The sequence below is a fragment of the Cephus cinctus genome, unplaced genomic scaffold (genome assembly GCF_000341935.2).
Source record: "Cephus cinctus unplaced genomic scaffold, Ccin1 Ccin1_scaffold0805, whole genome shotgun sequence".
NCBI lineage: Eukaryota > Metazoa > Arthropoda > Insecta > Hymenoptera > Cephidae > Cephus > Cephus cinctus.
This window is the reverse complement of record NW_014333402.1, coordinates 204,721-224,829: the sequence shown is the minus strand read 5'-3', so window position 1 is coordinate 224,829 and position 20,109 is coordinate 204,721. Positions and strand designations below refer to the sequence as shown.

Below are 20,109 nucleotides of genomic sequence, written 5' to 3'. Positions count from 1 at the left end.
GGGGGGGGGGAGGGGCGAGGGACTGAGAAGAACGACGTAGAATGCATGTGATAATTTTCAAAGAGAAAAAAAAATGTACTCCACAACTATATGGTTTCTGGAGTCTGGAGCGTAGTCAAAGGGTAGACGTATTATACGTATGAAACTGAAGAGGAAATGATATTAGCTAGTAGGTGTTTCCAGTGTCCAGTCGGTCCGTATTTCATGCTGTCCAGGCTTTTACTATCATCCCGAGTGAATTTCGAAAATCTCATAACCCACCTACCTACCTGATCTCAATGGAGTCTCAAAGATTTTATTTACCAACTCCAGCCTCGTTCTACCTGTTTTGTTATCATGTCTCGCGTTACGTCGCAGCATGTTCGCTAAATATTTATGTAATATCAATTAAGGTATCTTTAATTCGAGGGGCTGCGCGGGACGAATGACGATTGGAGCGAGTAGCCGATGGCTTCCATGACCTTGAATTTTAAAAAGCACTCTCTAATAAAACCTACCCTCGGATAAGACTTCGTTTTATGAATACAAAATGAGAAGTGAATTTCTGGAACGACATGTAATGACGATTGGATTATTTTTTTTTGGAGTTGGTAAACTGGCTGACTTTTCAAAATTTATTTGACGCCTGAAGTGATTAATTAAGTTAGAAATTAGGTTATCCTTGGTATAATGAAATAGTCCATTTTACCGGAAATAACGAAATTTCGATAACACCTTATGAAATTAATTTTTTTTTTTTTTTTTTAAATAAATCTTCTACCAAAAGTTATCGCGCCGATTATATATTTGCTTCCAGGTTGAATAAATATCAGCATGTGGAACCTGACTGTACGATGAATACATATGTATCCACATGGTGGCACATGCCCTAAGAAAGTTCTCATCAGGCACTGAGCTCGAGAAAAACTTTCTACTCGGAAACTATTGATTCCTGAAGGGGAGGCAAGGCTCTGGCAACGTGGAGAAAGTGGAGGTCGAGGGTGCGCGCCGGCCGCCTTTTCACCAGGTAGACGATACGCACGTCGAATGGGATATGGAAGAGGAGTAAAAGGATCTCTTCGAGTTACACTGATGCCATTTTTTCAGATGCAGTCCGTATTAATTAGGATTGAGATAGAAAACGAAAATGGCAGATCACTTGATTGGTACAACTGAGAGGCTGTAGTGAGTATGTCCGAGGGTTCTGAAGGGCTTTTCTTCGAGTTTAAGGGTGAAAACTCTCAGGGATACCTTATGGACGCCGGATGTACCTTAAATTAAACTCAGTGAATTTAGTCACTTTGTGTTCAGTGTTAAGCGAACTGAAGATCATTAAACTTCAGACTCTTCACCCGACGTCCTTTACCACGGAGAATGGTCTGGTCTGAATCCAGCGAATTTTCGTGCCTCCAAGTATCTGCAAAACACAGAGAATATTTCCAGTGCACCGTATTTATTTGCAGTTTCATACTCCTAGTGATATTTGTCAACCCATCTTGGGTCTAGTCTATTTTTCATTTGCCGAACCGCACGATAATTGTATTACGAATTCTCAAAGGATAGCAAGATTCGAGCTTCCGTGATTAGCTCGCGAAATTACTAGATAAAAATAAGACAGTCAGATCCTTTTTATGTGATTCGTTCGAGAGTCTATCTGGGTACAGCTAGACGACGGCTATCAATGTCACTGTGTACAGTATATAAAAGAGGTAACTTGAACTTTGACCTTCAAACCGGAAGAACTTATCTCACGAGCTCAACCAAGACGACTTTAAGAGATTTCTGTTACCTTTAAAAAATGTGCGATAATGGAAAACCAAAATACCGCGTTAATTTATAAGTCGAGGACACGCGTGACCTTGGCCCAAAATTCGCGAGGGTTCCTGTCTTTGAATTCCTATTTTTTGCGTAATTTGGACGTATCTTGTATGTAACAAAAATTCATACGTTCACAGTGTCCGAATAAGCTTTTTGAAATTCCCGCGTCGACAATTCTTTCCAAGTATACCATAAGACTATCTTGAATTTTTTTAAATTCTTGTTCCCATCCGATCGGTAACTCGACTAATCGGTAAAGAGCGCAAAACAATACCGGCTGGGCTGCCACGAGATCAAATGACGTAACAAAAGATTCGCCGAGAACAATAACAATGTTCAGTCTCGTCGACTCAGTAGGCAACTGTCAGAGGCTGTCGGTCATTGTCTCGATACTATCTGAGACCATCTTCAATGCGCGCCAGTATCTCTGAATGTTCACGTGCAAACATCAAGGAACTTGTACGACGAATGACAATCGTTGTGCCTGTACTACCTGTGACGTGTTAAATGAGAGCCCAGGTTGTCTGAAGACGTATGTAAATTTCGAGCTGTTAGAAAAATGGACTGGTAAAAAAGTGCTGGTGAGGAGTAACAAATTTGAGAAAGACTAAAGTGATAAAACATACGGAAATTACGGCAATAGTCGTTTCCGCGTTGCGAATTTATTTATGCGATACGACGTGAAACGATTTGCGCATCCGCGTAGACACATTCAGACGTAACGTTATCTTGGAATTCGAAAATGTCAAATATTTCAGTTGTCAAAAATTGGTTAGAAAAGTGCTGCGATAAGTTGATTCCAGGTCATTTTTTAAATATAAAATTAATTATTGAAAATTCTTTATCACGATGAAATGATTATATACGTAAATTTATTTGGGCGTTGCCGACAAGGATATTGCGATCGAGCCTTGAAGAATGGACGAAGAGGAAGAAAGATCTGGCAATGATGAGGAACTAGCAGTACACGAGCCATCGGAGCCAGTAAAATCAGAAGCAGTAGAGATAACGAAAAATACGGTAGAATTCGCCTCAAAAAATTCAGCATCCACCAAGGTATCGCAACATTCGAAAAATGCAAAAGTCATCGAAATCAAGAAGTTCGAAGTCCGTGATAAGGTAAAAGAGGAAAATGAGAAAAAATGTGAAACATCGTCGAGGTCAAGAAGCAGGTGTCGAAATCGTTCCCGCGATCCGCGACGTTGCCAGAAGCATTTTCGCGAAATGATAGGAAAGCACGAGTCGCGCAACGACCAATTAGAAAGACGAGAAAGCGACTTGCGCAAGCGTCTAGAAATCCTAGAATGTTCCGTACCAGCCGTGACGGTGTGGAACATATGGCGAATGAGCCAAGGTGCACCGATCTCCAGCATACAGCGAGTCATCGAGAAACAATTCAAGGGTCCTATAGAGGAGAGAAAGATTTTCCCAAGCACCCCGAGTCAGCATTACGACTGCCGCGTGCGCGAGGTGGAAGCGGAAAGGAAGCAGGCGCAGCGACGAGCGGAGGAAGCGCGAGCGTTGTGGGCCCAGAAGGAGGTGGCGCTGGCGGATAAAAAGCGGAAGATCGAGGAGGCGAGAAAGGCCCAGGAGGATCGTAAGAAGGAAGTGGCGAGGTTGGAGGCGGAAGCGAAGGAGGCGCGAGAGGCGTTGGAGAAGGCAAAGGGGGATGAGGTGGGGTGCACGGAGGGCGAGTGCGGCGAGATAAAATGCCGTGAGATTTGGCTAAAGAAAATCGGCAGCGCGACCTCCATAAGGTCGACCGACCTCGAGTGCCTGAGCAGACTTCAGGAACTCGCCGAGACGGAACTCGATCTTAAGAGGCAGATAGAGGAACTTGAGAGACGAGAGTACGCGTACATGAAGACCCTGGAAGAGGCTGACGTGCTGTGGGCCAAGGTGAAGGGAGACGCCGAGAGCAGTATCGACAGCCTGCACGATCAGCTCGAAGCGAAGATCATTGCCAATCAGGAGCTGGCAGGACGCACCTGCCAACTGGAAGATGAATTGGAAAGGATGAGAAAACAATTGAGCGCCGCTCACAGCGAGATTAAGAAGTGTAAGGAGGCCCAAGGCCATGAGGTGGCAAGTGGGCGGGAGGATGATTTCGCTGGGACCATCAACAGAGATATCACTGCTGGAACAGATCAGATTGATAAGGACGTAGACACGGGTGATTTCATAAAATCGATATCTAAGGAGGTCAATGTCAAACCTCAACAGATGGACAAGGATACACCAGGCGCGAACGATCTTCTCCATACGTCAAGTAAATACGTTAATGCTGTACCGGATCAGACTGACAAATCTACAATATCCGAATCAGACCTCATCAAAGTCTCCAACAAGAAGGTCACAGTTAGACCAAACCAGGCTGACCAACTCAGCGGACGGGACACGAGTCACGTTACATCAAGTGACATCGCGATACAAAAAGATGGGGATCTTTCCCAGCAGGACGGTGTCACGGGACTCGCAGCAGGACGGCTCCGGATTCGAGCACCAAAGGACATCGCCAGCGGCAGACCTAACGATTACGCAAAAGTAGCCGACGCGGGTGGCACTATTGACCAAGAAGGCATTGATAACGCCCAATTACTAATCGAAATGTATGCGGACGATTACGGCGCCTGCGCGCCAGACTTCATATGCAACGACGTGGTCCTATCCCCGATCGGGATGCCCATAGAAGAGGACGTCCCCTGTCCTCCAGATATTAAATGCGACGAACCTCCGAAAACCAAGGAAACAAAATTTACAGAACCAATCAGACCTCAGCCGACACCAACAGCGGCGACATCATCGAAGCGTCCAGAGGTCATACCGGCAATCAGTGAACCCGTAGAGGTCAAAATCGAAGCAGGTACATCAAGGGTCCAGGAAGATGGTCCAGCGAAGGATTTGACCGAAGAATCGAAACCTGTTAAGGATGAAGTTAAGGATGAAGTTAACGATGAAGTAACGGATGAAGTTCTGCTCAATATGGAATATCTCGATGTACCCGTCGAGAGTACCGGAAGTACTGACACCTCAAAAGCGGGGTTGACGGACGTGCCGAGGGGTGAGGTCGTTTTGACTCGGGACGGCTTGAAATCCTCGCACGACGGGACCCCCAGGAAAAAAGATGTAACATCGGTAAGTGACATATAGTCAAGAGTACGCGTGGTATGGTTCAAGGAAAGGTTAAGCCAGAGATCGGGAACTGAAGGTACCGACTCTGCCTCTTCGCGAAATCTAGTTATGACCGAACGTTAACAAGGGAGTAATGAAGTTATCGCTTTCCGGACTGCTTGAAATGTCCGGACTACTCGAGCCAAACGACGGAAGCGTCTCGAATGGTGGAGAGAATGAGATTATATCTTGGGGTAAGATATTCAAGTTTATTATAAACGTGTGCAAACCAAACCAAAAAACGGTATAATCCGGTTTGATTATAAGTCTTGATGGGTTACGTGACAGGAGCTTACGAATGGGTTACCGTATATTATATATGTATATATAGCGGTCACAAAATTTTCCTCATCCTCATCCTACGTCCCCATTATGTATAGGCATGGCTCGGCGAGAAAACGAGAATTCTGGCAAATTCCGGCAGCCGCGTATATTGAATTATACTTTATCGCGGTATTACCTACGTTTTCCAGATTTCAAAAAGGGACAGTGACGATACCGAGATTGAACGCGACACGGTAAAACGGGTAGATATTACGGAGGAAGGATTTTCAGGTGAAACCGTAGCAGAGCCAACGGCCAGACCGGTCGTTGATCTTCCGGAAGTCCAAGAGGCGGTTACGTCGGATGGAGTAATAAAAAACATAAAATCTCAAGTGGAAAGCGCTGCTGCACTTTTGCCAATACCCGAAACCACCACGACTCCTATGACCCCAGTTACGACCCCAGAACCTGAATTTCCGTCGGACGTAGTCTCTGAAACCCCATTCGAAGAGGCGGTCGATACACCCGTAGAGCTCGAAAGGGAAGATGCCGGGGATGGTACGACGAACGTTTTGGACCAAGACACGGATGAGGTAGTACCAAGGGATACCATTGAAATTGAGAAAAAAGCGGAAACAGGAAGTGCAGCATCCTTGCCAGAAACAAAATTCCAAAAGGAGGTCGTAAAAGACGCGGAACCAAGTACGGGGGAGGAGCTGGTGAGTAGAATAAATGATTTTATGAGAAAACGTAGATATAAAAATTTTGTCATTTACTACAGATAACCCAGGACGAGGGCTCGGGCAGACCTTACAACGAGATAAAAGAAGAGCGATTGAGTCAGCAGGCGGATACTATCGGGGAAGACAAATCGAGTAATGCTAAGCTGGTAGTGACGACGGGGTCCGAAAGAGCCCTAACTCCTGCGGAGGAAATTAAATCTGAGATCTTCGAAAGCGTCGAGAAATCATCGACGATTGAAGTTGAGAAAAAAGGCGAAGAGGCAGCAGCTGAACTTGAAAGGATGGAAGAGGCCGTGCCTACGGAGCCCGAAAAAAGTGGTCCAGCCAAGGCGGATGATATTGAAGAGAAGAAGATAGTCGAGGGAGGAATCGATATGGAGGAAGACAAAGAAGCAAGCGAAGTAGCGAAAATTGATAAAGCGCCCAGTCTCTCGCGGGAAATTGAGAAAGTGGAAGCATCGAAGGTGACAGTCGAAGTCGAACCGTTCGAAGTCAAAGAGGAAGAGCCGATAGTGACCGCGGATGAGGCTGTACCCAAGATTGAAGTAAAAGAAGAGTCCGAGCCTACAGACCTGATCGATGAAATCAAAGAGAGGAAGCCATCGTTAGCCAAGACTAAGGTCGTCTACGGGGAGAGGAAGAAGATACCGACTCCTACTGTATCATCCCCAAAGGGTCCCTGTATCTGCAAGCCACGAACGTGTCCTCTGGTAAGCAAATATTTTTACATCCCTAGAAAACGCGGAAGCTTCCGATGGAAGCTCCGCAGTTAAACCATACAAAGCTTTCAACTTAGCCCAGACCCTCCTGGCAATAGAGATTACAGCGATCGATCCGTTTCAGGAGGCATCCCGATCGGTAAAACAGAGTCCCGATAAGCCACGCCACATATACCTGACGGTGCAGCAACGTCAACCGCGAATTTCCAAAATTTGCCAATTTTTCGGCGAATCGACGATCCGAGATCGAAAGGATGCCAGTCCAGGTTCGCGCGTACGGAAACTACGTTGTCGCGGAAGCTTAAGGAACCAGTCAACGGTGACGACGTCGAGCGTCGTCACCCAGACGGACTCCTCGTGCATACGTAATCGCAAAGCCAGAGAGACCGAAAGGGACAAAGCTCGTGTGTCTTCTGGCTTGTATCCAGAGACGCCGGGTTCGCCAACCCATAATAAGGGTGGAAATGCTATAGTAACTACAACAATATTCGCACCTACTTGCAAATTTATTCCACGCGGCAGCTCGAACGGTAAGGATCAAGTTTCTTGTTCCTCCTGTGGAAAATCGATAACGCAAAGGACATCAGTCTCCGTAAAGATGATTCCCAGTGTGACCAATAAGATTTCGAAGTCTCTGTGTTGCGAATGTGACGCTCGGGCGACCGAAGAGGAAAGTGAAATGGGAAGCATCCTCGTGAACGAGATAGAAAAAATGTCCAAAGAGCCGGAAGACGCGTCCTATGAAAAGGAAGTTTGCTGCGGCTGTTCGATAAACGTCCAAGATAAATACGAATCACGTGCGAAGCGAAAACGAAAGCCAGAGACCAAGGATTACGGTTGCCTTGTAAAAATACCAAGAGCCAAAGCAAACGCGAAAATACAAAAAAAGGACATCGATCTCGAGATTACGAGGTCGAGGAAGAGCGAAAAATTAAGGCCGAACTCAAGCTGCGGTTGCAATGAAAAATCCGCGGACCTCGATTCACTTTGAAAAGCGTAAATACACGTGATGGAAGATACGATAACGTTGGCAACGGCACTTGCGACTTCAATGAATCCAGCTAAGGAAATACTTGTCCGGTAAAAGCCAATCCGACTGATCGACTGGAGAGCGGCGTGTCTCGACTTCTCGTAATCCATCAAGCACAGTGACCGAAATCAATACTCTTGTGGCACCCGATTGCACGCAGTTCGTTCTGTTACTCCCTGCTGACCACAGATACAGACGCTCCCCTGTACGTTTCAAGTGTACATATACCAAACTTTTTCCAACCCACTCCAGATCCATTCGAAAAATATAATGTATAATGACGTATCAATAACATATGTACCAATACCTTAAAAAAAAAAGATTATCAATCTTTCTTTTTATTCCTCCATTCACATGATTATTACGTACTATATATATAATTGTAATTGATCGCTTTGACTGTTAATCCACATATAAGTAAAAAAAGGACATAAATATCAAAGTATAGCGCACGAGTCTGACCATATAATACTCCACTTATATGAGAGTTACGATTTGCCATGCTATATATTATTTTCTAAAGTATCATCAATTTTCATCGAACCATGTCAAAGTTCGATTTCTCGACTCCTCCCCTCACGACTAGTGGTCGTTCGAATCCTTTCTTTTCGCACAGATTCGTGATTTATCTTGATTTCTCGAAACGCGCTCAACCTTTCACCTATAAGCGTATTAATTGACATGCTGCCGACTCACCGAACGTTCGCAAGTGTGTGCCTGCGTGAACGTAGATTGTGGTATCCACGCAGCTCGCCGATGCTTCCTTGCTCAGCCTGCATCCTGGCCTGTGCAGTTGCAGCTGCAGTCGCAATCACGTGGTGTTGATGTCCGGGGGCGCCGGCCGTCGTGACGCTCCTTCGAGCTCTCCAACCTGACCTGCTCCCACCTCCACCACTGCTTGGCGTCGGTGATTTCTTTTGATACTGCCTGGAAAAGGCAGAACGCTAACTGTAAATCGTTAAAGCTCACATGTTTACGGAATCCTACAATTTTTTTTTTTTTTTTTTTTTTCGAAACATGCGAAAAGCAATTTCGAGGTAAAGAAAGATGAAAATAAAATAATCAATAAAAAGATCAATAAATTATTCTGAATGCCTTGTCCGATGGACACGTGGGAATGTTATCGAAATCAATTAATTTACGTTTAACTACGTCGGTGCTTTTGAGCAACGTCGATTGAGAAATAATTTTCAAAAAAAAAAAAAATTTACACGAAATTTCGAAAATAAATTCATTTCCCGGTATGGAAAAGTAATCGAATTTGGATGCAATTCCTTGATCACAGATTCGCAGTGACGAGCGATTAAACGTTTGCCAATTGCAAAAGCTCCAGGGACACGCGAGATAGCGCGGTGATGGCTAATGAGTGACTCAAAAGTTTTGGCACGTTGCCAAATCCTGCTTTGACTCCGAAAATCGAGCAGAGCCAAAACCGCTTTCACGACTCTGACCTCGCTCGGTCTTTTCGTTACGCCCGACTACGTTATGGCCTTGTGATAACGAACTTAGAAGCACTCTTACGCCATTGTTTCTTCTAGTACCTGCGCGTGCCACTTACAAGGCGACTGTCTTCATGAACTTGGTACTAATGACCTTACACGAGACGAAAAAGTTCGCAGACATTTGCGAGTGTTTCCCATTCGACTTAACCCGGACGAAAAGTCCATTGAAACGTATGACGACCCATATAATGGATATTTATAGAAATAAAAAAAAAATGCTATACCTAATATTAGCTAACTACACTGGGTATTGGCTATAAATAACTTTTACGACGAAAACAATAACAACGATGCTGGTAAACAAGGCGTCGCGACGCTACAAAATTACGGTACGCTATTCGGCACTGGAATCACGCTTACGAAATATAATATTTTTTTTTATGGAACAAAAATGGAATTTTTTTCAAAATAACGTGTCGATAATTTTGATCGATAGAGATTTTCAAGAATAACCTGAGAATCTAATTCATAGGGAAATCGAATGGAGAATAAACATAACCTAAGCATGATACCTTCTTTATAAATACTTTTGTATAGGCGTATAATACAGACGTGTAGAACAACGTTAATCTTTTAATAGCCGGATATATTTTTGGCATAAAATATGATCTATGTCGAACAGCGGTTGTGGATATACCGGAGCATTTGGCGTGAATTTATATCAGGCGTATGAGACGCGCAATCTCACCCCGTTAATGCACACTCGCAGCCCACACTCAAATTCAGATTCGCGAGGTCGTTTAGCCGCTACGGAAATGCTCTTACGGTGCACCCCATACCTGTCGTAATCGTAATGACAGAATTCTGAAAGTACTTGCAGCTGACATCTTGCGTGACAGATAGAGCGACATTACCAACCCGTGACTACGATAGAGATTTTCGGCACCAGACACACAGTGTGACGGTACAGACAGCCAGTGAGTAAGATAAGAAAATATTTTTGGAAAATTTTCAAAAAAAAAATCCTTTCTAAAAATCATAAAAACATCCATCTCGCTGACACCTCAATGTCGACAAACTCAAAAACACGTGCATTGATAATTAACCGAAGTACCAATAAGTCACGAACGTTGTTCCTTCCCTTGACTATTCGCATAAGACAACGTGTAACACCGAAAATCCTACTTTCTCGAGTTTCCCCGAGAGCGTGGTTAACGCCCACGTGTAATCGCCGTGTCTTGAAATCTTAGCATTTCGAGTTTCCATGTAACCGCAAAGCGCTGGCGTTAAGGCGACCGCGACAGTTTGTCGAAGTACAGGACATGGGAAAACTATCGAAGCTACAGTGAATTTCTACGATTCATCGAAACTTGGGTTACAGCTGTTGCAAGCCAAAGCCGCAGCCTCCACAACGAACGAACTTTCTTATCGTTAATTTCTTCTTCCGGCGAATACTACTCCTGATCTCGACCTAACCTCGAAACCTCTTCCACTCGACCATAAGAGAGACCATCAACAGGTTGTGTCGCAACGAGCGAACAACTTGAATTAACATTACGAAGGCAGAGCCTACTTATCCTCTTTGCTGCGAATTGCTCTTGATGCTGCTGCTGCTATTATCATTAATCGGACTGACAGTAATTCAATGATACGATCCAAGGTTAGAATTTGAGGCTGACCCAAATTCCAGAAAGTCCAGCTATACCCGGTTACACGTACACGTAGATGATACGATCCCGATATTGACTACCGAGCTACTACGTGACAAACAAATATATCCCAATCCAGTCTTTGGTCAAAGCAAATTCTTCCCCTCCATAAAAATCATGATTTCATCTACGAAAGATATGAAACTCAAAGTTCCCAGACTAGTGCGAGCAAAATCTGAACGTTGAGAAACTGGGAATATAAAGCCCTCTCGCTGTTAGGACGGCTCTCGAAATTCCCCAATACATTTTCACTTGGCGAGTATCCTCCGCTGTCTTTTCCCAATTAAGATATATATCGCGAAAGAGATTGCAGCCAGTGGCGCAGTATTTCATACTAAATCACGAAAGGCATCTTCTTTCCCCTTGAACGTTCGAACGAAGAGGCGGAAGAGGAGGAAGAGGAGGAAGATTTAACAGGAAGGGGAAAATTTTCATTTGACTTATTGAAGAAGGACGAAGAGAGCTCGAGGAGCGTAGGGAATGATTTATCGAATTCCCAAGGAAATGCCAGATAATTGATACTGGCATTACGAGGGGGAGTTTAGGTAAAAATGAAAATCCACGCAATAATATCGCGACTCCAGGGAACGAACGTTCATAATCTTCCCGATACGCGTTTCCTTTTGAAATATTTTTCTTAGCGTCCCTTATACCTTGGTATCCTTTTTCTTTTATTTAAATTCCTTTCACCGCGAATAAAAAATGCAGCCTGATCATCTGCCCGGCGAAGCCCGTTCGTCGTCGGGAAGGGGAAGATCTATTTGAATATCCAGACGCTGGAGAGGAGCTTCCCGAAAACTCTTCGAAATTGTGTATTGGTAGCGAGAGATTACCTGCTCTCACGATCAAAAGTCCTTTCCTATCTTTTATTCACGTATTCCCCGAACTTTTAGGACATTTAAATAACGTCGGGGAATTGCGACGATATTTCGTAAACACGCGGAAGCCAGTGAGAATAACATTCGGTTTTTTTTTTTTTTTTTTTTTTTTTTTTTTTTTTTTTTTTTTTTTTTTTTTTTTTTTTTTTTTTTTTTTTTTTTTTTTTTTTTTGTTGTCGACCTGCGTCACACGCTGTTTCTCATACGGGAGTTTTACTTCAATTTTCTTCGATCAGACTCGGTTACTCCGTACTTCTAAAGATCTGGCCTATATATCTCTTTACGCCCGGCTCCACCTATACAGAGATTTCAATCTGTTCGCATCCAACCAGCCACTGTGAAATCCCTTTACGAAGACCCCGTTGTCTTTCCTATTTCCCTGAAGTCGGATATCTAACGATACAATAACGCAATTTCGATCAGACTGTCATCCGTATGGCTGTAAAATCTCGCGAGAGGTGAAAATGCATTTATTCTTCAATCCGCAAGCGTTGCTCCTCCGGCACCACGGTATCATCGCTCTAACCAACTTGAGTTAGGTCGTGAAAAAGAAAAGCCTGCTGAGATTTCCAATATAGTTCAATAACTTTTGGCTAAATCATATTCTCGATAGACCGAGCATCACCGAATCGATAAGCGTATATTAAAGTAAATAGAGACCATGCTTTTATATGAGGATACAGCAGCTATCAGATTTTCTAATAAAACCGAGCGGCTCGATTGTACCTGATAAAAACAATGATGAACACGATGAACCGGGTTAAACGAGATTTTTAAAATGATTTTTAAAATTTACTTTTAAAAAAAAATAGAGAAAATGACTTACGACTCGTTTTATGTAGAATATTTTATCTACCGTTTTTCCGAAAAGAAAAAAAATACAAAAAATCTTTTAAAATTCCCATAAAATATTACAACGTTCCACAGACTTTATCTCGTCGCCGTAAGATGCGTTCTAAAATATTTACGAGTCATCCTCAAAGAATTCTTTTCAAATATCGACCAGCCAAAGAAAAGACAAAAGAGAAAGCTCGCATTTCAACATCCCCTTGATTTTTTCACAAAAAGCCAATGAAATAACGTATAATAAAAGCGGCATTACGATATAGAAGAACCAAACAAAAATGAAATACCATTAATTTAGAAAAATATCGCAAAACCCAATAACCCCTGACAATACCCAATCAGATCCGTACCTCGTAAATGTACACGTGCCGGAAACGCGGTACACTACAAAGAAAAATCTCGTGTATGGAATTTCGCTAAAAATAATCTCGTGTATACGTTCAAAGTCTGTCAATCACCTATCAGCGGCTGCAACCAGCCTGACCGAGGAATATCATCCAAATACCCCTATACCCCGTATTCCATAACTCTATGCAGACCTATGCAGTCTAGACGTCTGTAACGTAGTACCTATAGTGAGCTCATCATTAGCAACGGACCAGCATAACCTACATAGGTTCGTCGCAATCAAGCTTAAACAAGCAATATTGAACCAAAGCTATTTCCCCCAGTTAGTACTATACATTGAGCGTTCTATACTTGGCAGATAAAACATACAGCAATATGTTATCGTGACGCGCGAGTAACGGCTAAGAACGTAACGGTATTAAGAACAAAAACAGAGACAGACAGCGAGCAGATACCCTACGATTTTCCATTGACTAACCAGCTAATGGCCCACAGAGCATAGGACGTTACGAGGGTCCTACACGGCCGCCCGAATTCCATTGGTCGGCATGTAAACAGCAGGAGTTTAGGACGAACTCTCGAAATCCAATGTAGTTGATTGAATTTCTCGAGCATACAGAGCTTCCGGCTTCCCTTAAGCCTAAGCACATTCCTGAGAGAGGGAGGAATTGGGAAGAGCTACCTGGGTGGGGCCTTAAGATATTTCACGCTCGGTTCTATTCCCGTAATAGGAACACGTGTGCGAAGCTATACCGAATTCGAGTAGTTCCCCGTATTCACCGCAGTTAGAGCGAACGGACTGTACAGAACACTTGCAGCAGCGAGTTTCATAATATCCGGGGAACAGATTGGGGATACCGAGGGATCGTAGATCAGAGAGGTTAAGGACTTACCGATATTCTCTCATCTTCATCAGAGAATTTCATCTCTCGAATGCAAACAAGTCCCTTCCCCCGCCACCACCGCTCTTCCTTACTGCTCCTTTGGCGCTCGCCAAATAATCAACTTTGCTTCGAGTGTACGCTATAGGTCTTTTTTTAGTTCTTGTCTCTATTTCTACAAACTCCATTTACTTTTCGATTACCTTCGCCAACATCCTGACTCCACACGCACGCACACACGGCCTGTTCGATTAAATCGGAAACCATCGAGACGCCGTCGAGAGGCCCTGGGAGTATCCTCGTAAAGAAATGGTTTTACGGTTCCTTCTGGACGTTCCAATTTCGACAACAAATACGCAACAGGAGAGGCAAAGCCGCGCGCCTAAAGGGACCTACGGTTTTTACAGATGAACCGTGCCTCGTATATAAATGTACCCAATTTGCTCACAGCAGCCACTGCGGCAGGTAAAGATATTTTGAGTTTAAAAAAAGTAAAAAAAAAAAAAGAAAAGTTATCGATATTACTTGTCTCGAGTGAGTATCTGGAGTGCCGGACGGAAGGGTCGAAAATGAGGGAGGTAAATAAAAAAAAAAAAAAATTTCCAAAAATAACAAAGAAACGATCTTACCTCTCCCCAGTGAGCCGGCACTCCTCATCGTCCTCTTCCTCGATGTCGTGAAGTCGCGGACTGAGTCTGTGCTGCGTACCACCTTCCTTAGCGGAGTCTTCTTCCTTGAGCTCTTGCTCCCTGGGGTCGTCCTCCAGGTCATCCAGGTCTTCGTCAAGGTCACCGAGTGGGGCGCGCTCTTCCTCCTCGCCCCTTACGGGGCTGGCCTGCTGCTGGTGCTTGTGCAAGGATCCCTTCTTGCTCTCGGGGGTGGTCCCCGAGACTCCTGCACCACCCCCAGCCGCGCCGCCGCCGGCGGCGCACGGCAGGCAGCAAGACCACGCGCCCCCCACGTCGACACCCTAGCGCCACTCAATGTCAAAACATTCAGAGCTTGCTGAAGCTTACTTTTAACCCTTTCTTATTGCTGGGACTTTACACCCGCGCGCACCCTATTCCAAGCCACCGCATCCGCACGGACCTCCCCTCTTTCCGCTGGTAGACACCACGTCGACCCACTCTCTCTCTCTCTCTCTCTCTCTCCCACTGCTTTAAGACACTCGCGAACACTTTTGCTGCTCCGACTTTATTTATATGCCCACTTCCTTCGTTCTTCTTCTTCTTGCGTTTCACTTATTTACTAGCACAGGCCTTCGTACGAATTCGTGAAAAGTGCCCTGAAGACGTTAAACGATTGCGTCATAGCAAAACTAACAAAAAATTTCGATACTTCATTTCTCGTGGCCCGCGATCATCCCTCGAGACGCACCTGGACATCCAACTGATTTCCTTTCACGGTATATCACAACTTTTTCATGTACTCTCGATGATCGCCCATTATCGTCGATTCGCGATTCCGAGATTCCCAAAATCTTTTGGTATCTCCACTTTTAAAAATTACGTCACGAGACACACGCACGACGTCACGAAAATGTTTTTCGTTCTCAGATTATCAACACTCGAATCGTATTCCTTCCGTTTGCGCATCGAATCGATCCGTTCATACTTTATGGACACATAAAGCGATTCTTGCCAGTGTTATTCGAGACAAGAGAAATCCCCATGAATACCTTCAGTTTATTTATTCTTATATCGAACTGTATTTATTAAACTTTATATATTATCCGTAGCGCATCGCTTTATTCACCACGGTACAAGTTTCATTCCAACACAGCAGACACATACGGTACACGTTAAGTTATGAGAATTTCGCGATTCTCCCTTTCCTCCCTTGAAGCAAGATCTACGTATATTCGTCACAAGAAAATGTTAGTCTGCACACACAATTTGTCAAATCTAAAAAGATAATCACTTTTTATTTTTTATTTTTTTTTCACCCTTACAAAACGCAACTGCCGTGTACAAGTCATTACTTATCACATCGTGTATCTCTTGAACGTTCTTGCAACCGAGTATTATCTATATTGTGGGACATTAAGGGAAAATTTGTTTGTTTCTTTTTTTTTTTTTTTTTTTTTTTTTTCAAGAAACACAAGCACGTCCCATCCTACCCCAGGATTCTTATTTCAATTTTTATTCCAACATCCCTCTACCCTACGTCGTTCTCGACGCTACAAGGCATCTCCCGTTAGTCAGTATTACCTCGCGCAAATTGTTCAAAGTTGCACAGCCCCACTTTCGGCAATACAACTCGGCAGGTTCGTTCGGCCAAAATCCTCCCTTACTTTTCTACACGAGCAACGTAACTTTCGGCTCTTTCGAATCGTCCTCGCGACTACTTTACGTAACCGAAAGCTCGAGGCCGCGAACGCGCGATATGTAAACAGGTACTTCTATCCGATCCGCAGCATCTCTCCCAATTGAACATCTGCCCCGAGTACATGGCGATTGATTAACCAACACAAATTCGTACCAACTTCCTATTGGTACGTCCCATTGATTCGCGATGAAACGGATATTTCATCCAAACGCCAGCTGTACGAAAGTCGATAATAAAATCGGCAAATTAATCTCATCCGATTTTTATACAGTGAACGATGGACGCGCAATCGCTCGTCGACACGCAATGGATTTTAGTTAAATTTTTTTTCCTCGAAAATTATACGTCCACGGTATTATACCATATTATAGCAGATATTAAACGTCTTGACGTTTGACAACCTTGACCGTATGCCAAGTGTATGGAACACAATGTTGATTGTCGATCGTTTATGATTAATCTCTTAAAGGTCTTTTCGATGCACGAGTATCGTATGTACGGTCGCTAAAGATGATACCTGAAGTTAAGGTGATTTTAGTTAGCACTTTTGCCACTGGGGGGTGCGAGGAATTTTTCTTAAATATTACGTATATATGTACGTGTCAAAAGTCACGCGGATACTCAAGTGTACACGTTCGTCTGTGGCGGCCGTCATAAATTCACGTTAGCTTACGCAAGCTCGTATAAACAGATTCTGTTGTGTCAGCAGAGCTTCTCGTTAGTATCGTTAAAACGTCACGAGGAAAATTCATTTAGCCGTTTCACGGCGTCCCTTTGAGAAAGAAAGAGGCAAAAATATAATCAGGGATAAATTTCGAGCTAACCATGGGCGCACCTCGCGGAATTTTATTAAAACTTCTCAACTTTCTTAATCCGGACTTAAAAGGGAATTTGCAAATTCTCGGGTAATTAAGTTTAACATCCCGCATCCGGGAAACATCTTCTGCGCGACACAGCGCATCAACGATCTGGTACGTAATTTCATTTGAAAAGTAAGGCCAGTAGGAATTACCTGGACAAAGCCCTGAACTTACGGTGGACATTCTTTTACTGGAACCCGTGGCTCGAATGTGATTTTAATTTACTTCGCGCTTTAACTTCATGCGTTTAGTGTATTGAAGAGAAAAGAAAAAAAAATGATAAAATAGATAAATTCAGGTTGTCACTTTCGCCTTTTGAGACGGGCACGAATTTTCGGGGATCCTTTTGAAGATTTTCTTTTCCCATGAAAATATTTTGGAGTAAATGCATCAAAATGGATCCTTGAAATGTGCACTTAACAAAAAGATTATAGGGGTTAGAAATCAATAGTCCATGGGTTCTCGTGGAGAGGATTGGAGTGTATAGCTGGGCAGCCGGTTGAGGAAGCTCATCGTAACAGGGGAGTAAAAAGTATCCTATTGGAAAGTGGATAGCTATTCCCATTGGGCTGGGGGTGAATCCGATCAAGATGAAGGAGGTCTGATAAGGCGTGACGTCATTAACGCAACGCTGACCAATGCAATCGGGTGCAATTTTAATATTTCAAAAAAAAAAATAATTAATTGGGTCATTTGACCCGAATCTCTCGCTTAAGCAGAATCGGCCTCCCAAGGGATGAGTGGCAAATATGCGCGAGCACCCTTAAAACGTATGGCGGTAATTGTAATTAATCACGAAGGTTAATCTCACGAATTGAGCTCTCTTGGGCGAGGGTGAGCTTTGCTGCGAGATTTTCCGGTGTGGCGTCGACTATCCGCAAAGATATTCCCATGGAGGATATATCCCAGTCACGCTTAAGCGTTTAAAACCCATTTGAAGTAAATGGCTATAATTTGCTTTTTTTTTTAATATAAATCCAAATTGATTAAGGTGAAATAACCTGGATTCGCGCAGGAGAAATAAAATGCGATACCTGCCTACAATCTGAGCAAGTCGAACCATTAGTTAGTCTTTTTTTCCCCCTTTTTTCTCATTCCAGAAAAGACGAGCTTAATAACCACGATAATCGGCACAGCGAAAGCAGGGGATGCGGTTGGGATTTTTTAATTTTGAGGCAATTTCACGTGGTCTTTATTATCCATTAGAAGCGTAGATTGGCTGCAAATTGCAAGGTCGACACCGACGTCAGTCACTCATCGCGGTATGGATTAGATTAGAAGAGCCAGAAGTGTTTTATTTGAGATATTCGTTAAGCTATCCCCAAGATATAAAAAAAATCATATTCACGTAATCCAATGAAAAAGTGAATTTTGAGTTTTTCATAAACTTCCAGTCACTCCCAAAAACTCAAAACGAATGTCTTTGTCCGGTTAGAAAGTTTCAACGCTAAATCTTAACTTACCCTGAATAAATGTATGTGTCAAATAACCGACGAAGGTAACTAACTGCTTGCAGTGCTGGAAGCTGCGCTAAATTTGTTCAGTCGGTCCTAAGTAGACTAGACTGACTGATTTCTCAGAGATCCAATTAGACGTGCTCTGGTGTCGGATAAATAGATAATTAGGCTACCTCGTCCTTTTCACTACAACAGCAAGAAACTAGTTGATCTCACCAACGGCTTTCTTAAGGCTGATACCCATTTACGTACAAAGGACCTTCTGTCCTATTTAGAATTTACACAGTCCATCCGTCTCTCTCTTACTCGTTCGCTAACGTCAGTCTGCTCAAATTATTCGACTAAACAAACTATTCCCAGTTAGGAAATTTCATTACCCCTCAATGCGGCCAGCCATGGAATTCTCGGTCGAGTAACGCGGCAGGGCAAAAGGGTCTAGCAGCGAGATAAACATTGAAACGTTATCACGAACCTTCTATAGTTTCCTTATACCCGACCAAGTTACGAAGGATCGGCTTTACAAATCAACTCAAAAGATACGATACAGATCCGCCCATGAGAAATTGGTATAACCAGTAGGGAAAACTCAATTGTTTGCCAAAAGTTAGACCACCATAGAGACGCGCAGCTTTGAACAGCTGGAAATTAATAACAAGGAAGCCAGATCATAGGGTCACCTCAGATACTGAAACGTGGCTATCTGTACGCTTAAGACAGTCATATGGTTACAAGTGTATAAGAGGAATGACTGGACAAGCTAAAGAGACTCTGAAGGTATGTGTAAATTAATCGTAAAACTTTGACAACAACGTCGTCGTCAATCGATACGGAATCCGACCAGTGCAGAAGGGAATTGGTAAGCCAGAAAATGAAAAACAGGTACAGGGATTATTTTCAAGTGCACTTTAAATTGAAGCTCCGAGACGTTTTGCCAGCTCGTTTAAAGCTCTTCAAGAGTTTTCTGCTTTATTTTTTTTGTTATATTGACAGATTCCTGCGTCTATGTGTATCTTTGTAACTTATTCGTTTATGCGCAACCACGATGTAAAAAATTTGAAAAAAATATTGGATATTGAAAATTGGGTGATATGTAAATTTATAGTTGATATCTTTTCAAATATTTTTAACATATTCTCGTGAAATTTTTTTTAACGCATTGGCTCTTTGTCACGATTTTTAAATTGTATCGGAAATGCGTCTAATTTCTTTAATTTCCCGAATCTATGTAAATTATAGCACTCTTCTGGGTAAGCATAGAGGTATCAATGTACCATACATATATATATTTAATCTTTATCAAAAAACGAATTCATGTATTACCCTGCCATTGAATAAGTACACCTAACAAGAAGTGAGCATTGATTCTGAAAGGGAGGCTCTATTTATAAGGACCTTTAATGAATCAAAGCGCTGTACAGTGTTATGTATATACAGTTATATATATATATATATACACATATATACAGCATATTATATGGAATAACACATAGATAATGAAGTTTCGATAAAAACTTCATTAGGAAGATAAAAATAACATGGGATTCGACTAATCGAGCTCGAAATTCGTACCAGCGATTTTCGACAGAGTAAAATAATTCTTTGTAATGTAACGTACAAATGATACCACGGACGAAAG

The 20,109-nt window shown here is 43.0% G+C and overlaps 2 protein-coding genes across 2 annotated transcripts in view; one reads left to right on the top strand and one right to left on the bottom strand.

Annotated features, from left to right (window-relative positions):
- LOC107270594 (cAMP-specific 3',5'-cyclic phosphodiesterase) overlaps positions 1 to 20,109 on the bottom strand; it is a 222,580-nt gene that overhangs the window by 200,470 nt on the left and 2,001 nt on the right. Inside the window, exons 2-4 of the mRNA XM_015745747.2 lie at positions 16,039 to 16,673; positions 14,458 to 15,732; positions 8,421 to 8,651 (exon numbers count right to left, since the gene is read on the bottom strand). Coding sequence (XP_015601233.1) covers positions 8,421 to 8,503 — 83 coding nt within the window. The 5' untranslated portion in view covers positions 8,504 to 8,651; positions 14,458 to 15,732; positions 16,039 to 16,673. The remainder of the gene's footprint in view (positions 1 to 8,420; positions 8,652 to 14,457; positions 15,733 to 16,038; positions 16,674 to 20,109) is intronic.
- On the top strand, positions 2,210 to 8,060 carry LOC112494779 (FK506-binding protein 5-like). Its single transcript, XM_025087948.1, has 4 exons — positions 2,210 to 4,932; positions 5,442 to 5,951; positions 6,014 to 6,685; positions 6,819 to 8,060. Exons 1-4 carry the CDS (start codon positions 2,716 to 2,718, stop codon positions 7,683 to 7,685), a joined length of 4,266 nt encoding a protein of 1,421 aa, XP_024943716.1. The 5' UTR covers positions 2,210 to 2,715; the 3' UTR covers positions 7,686 to 8,060.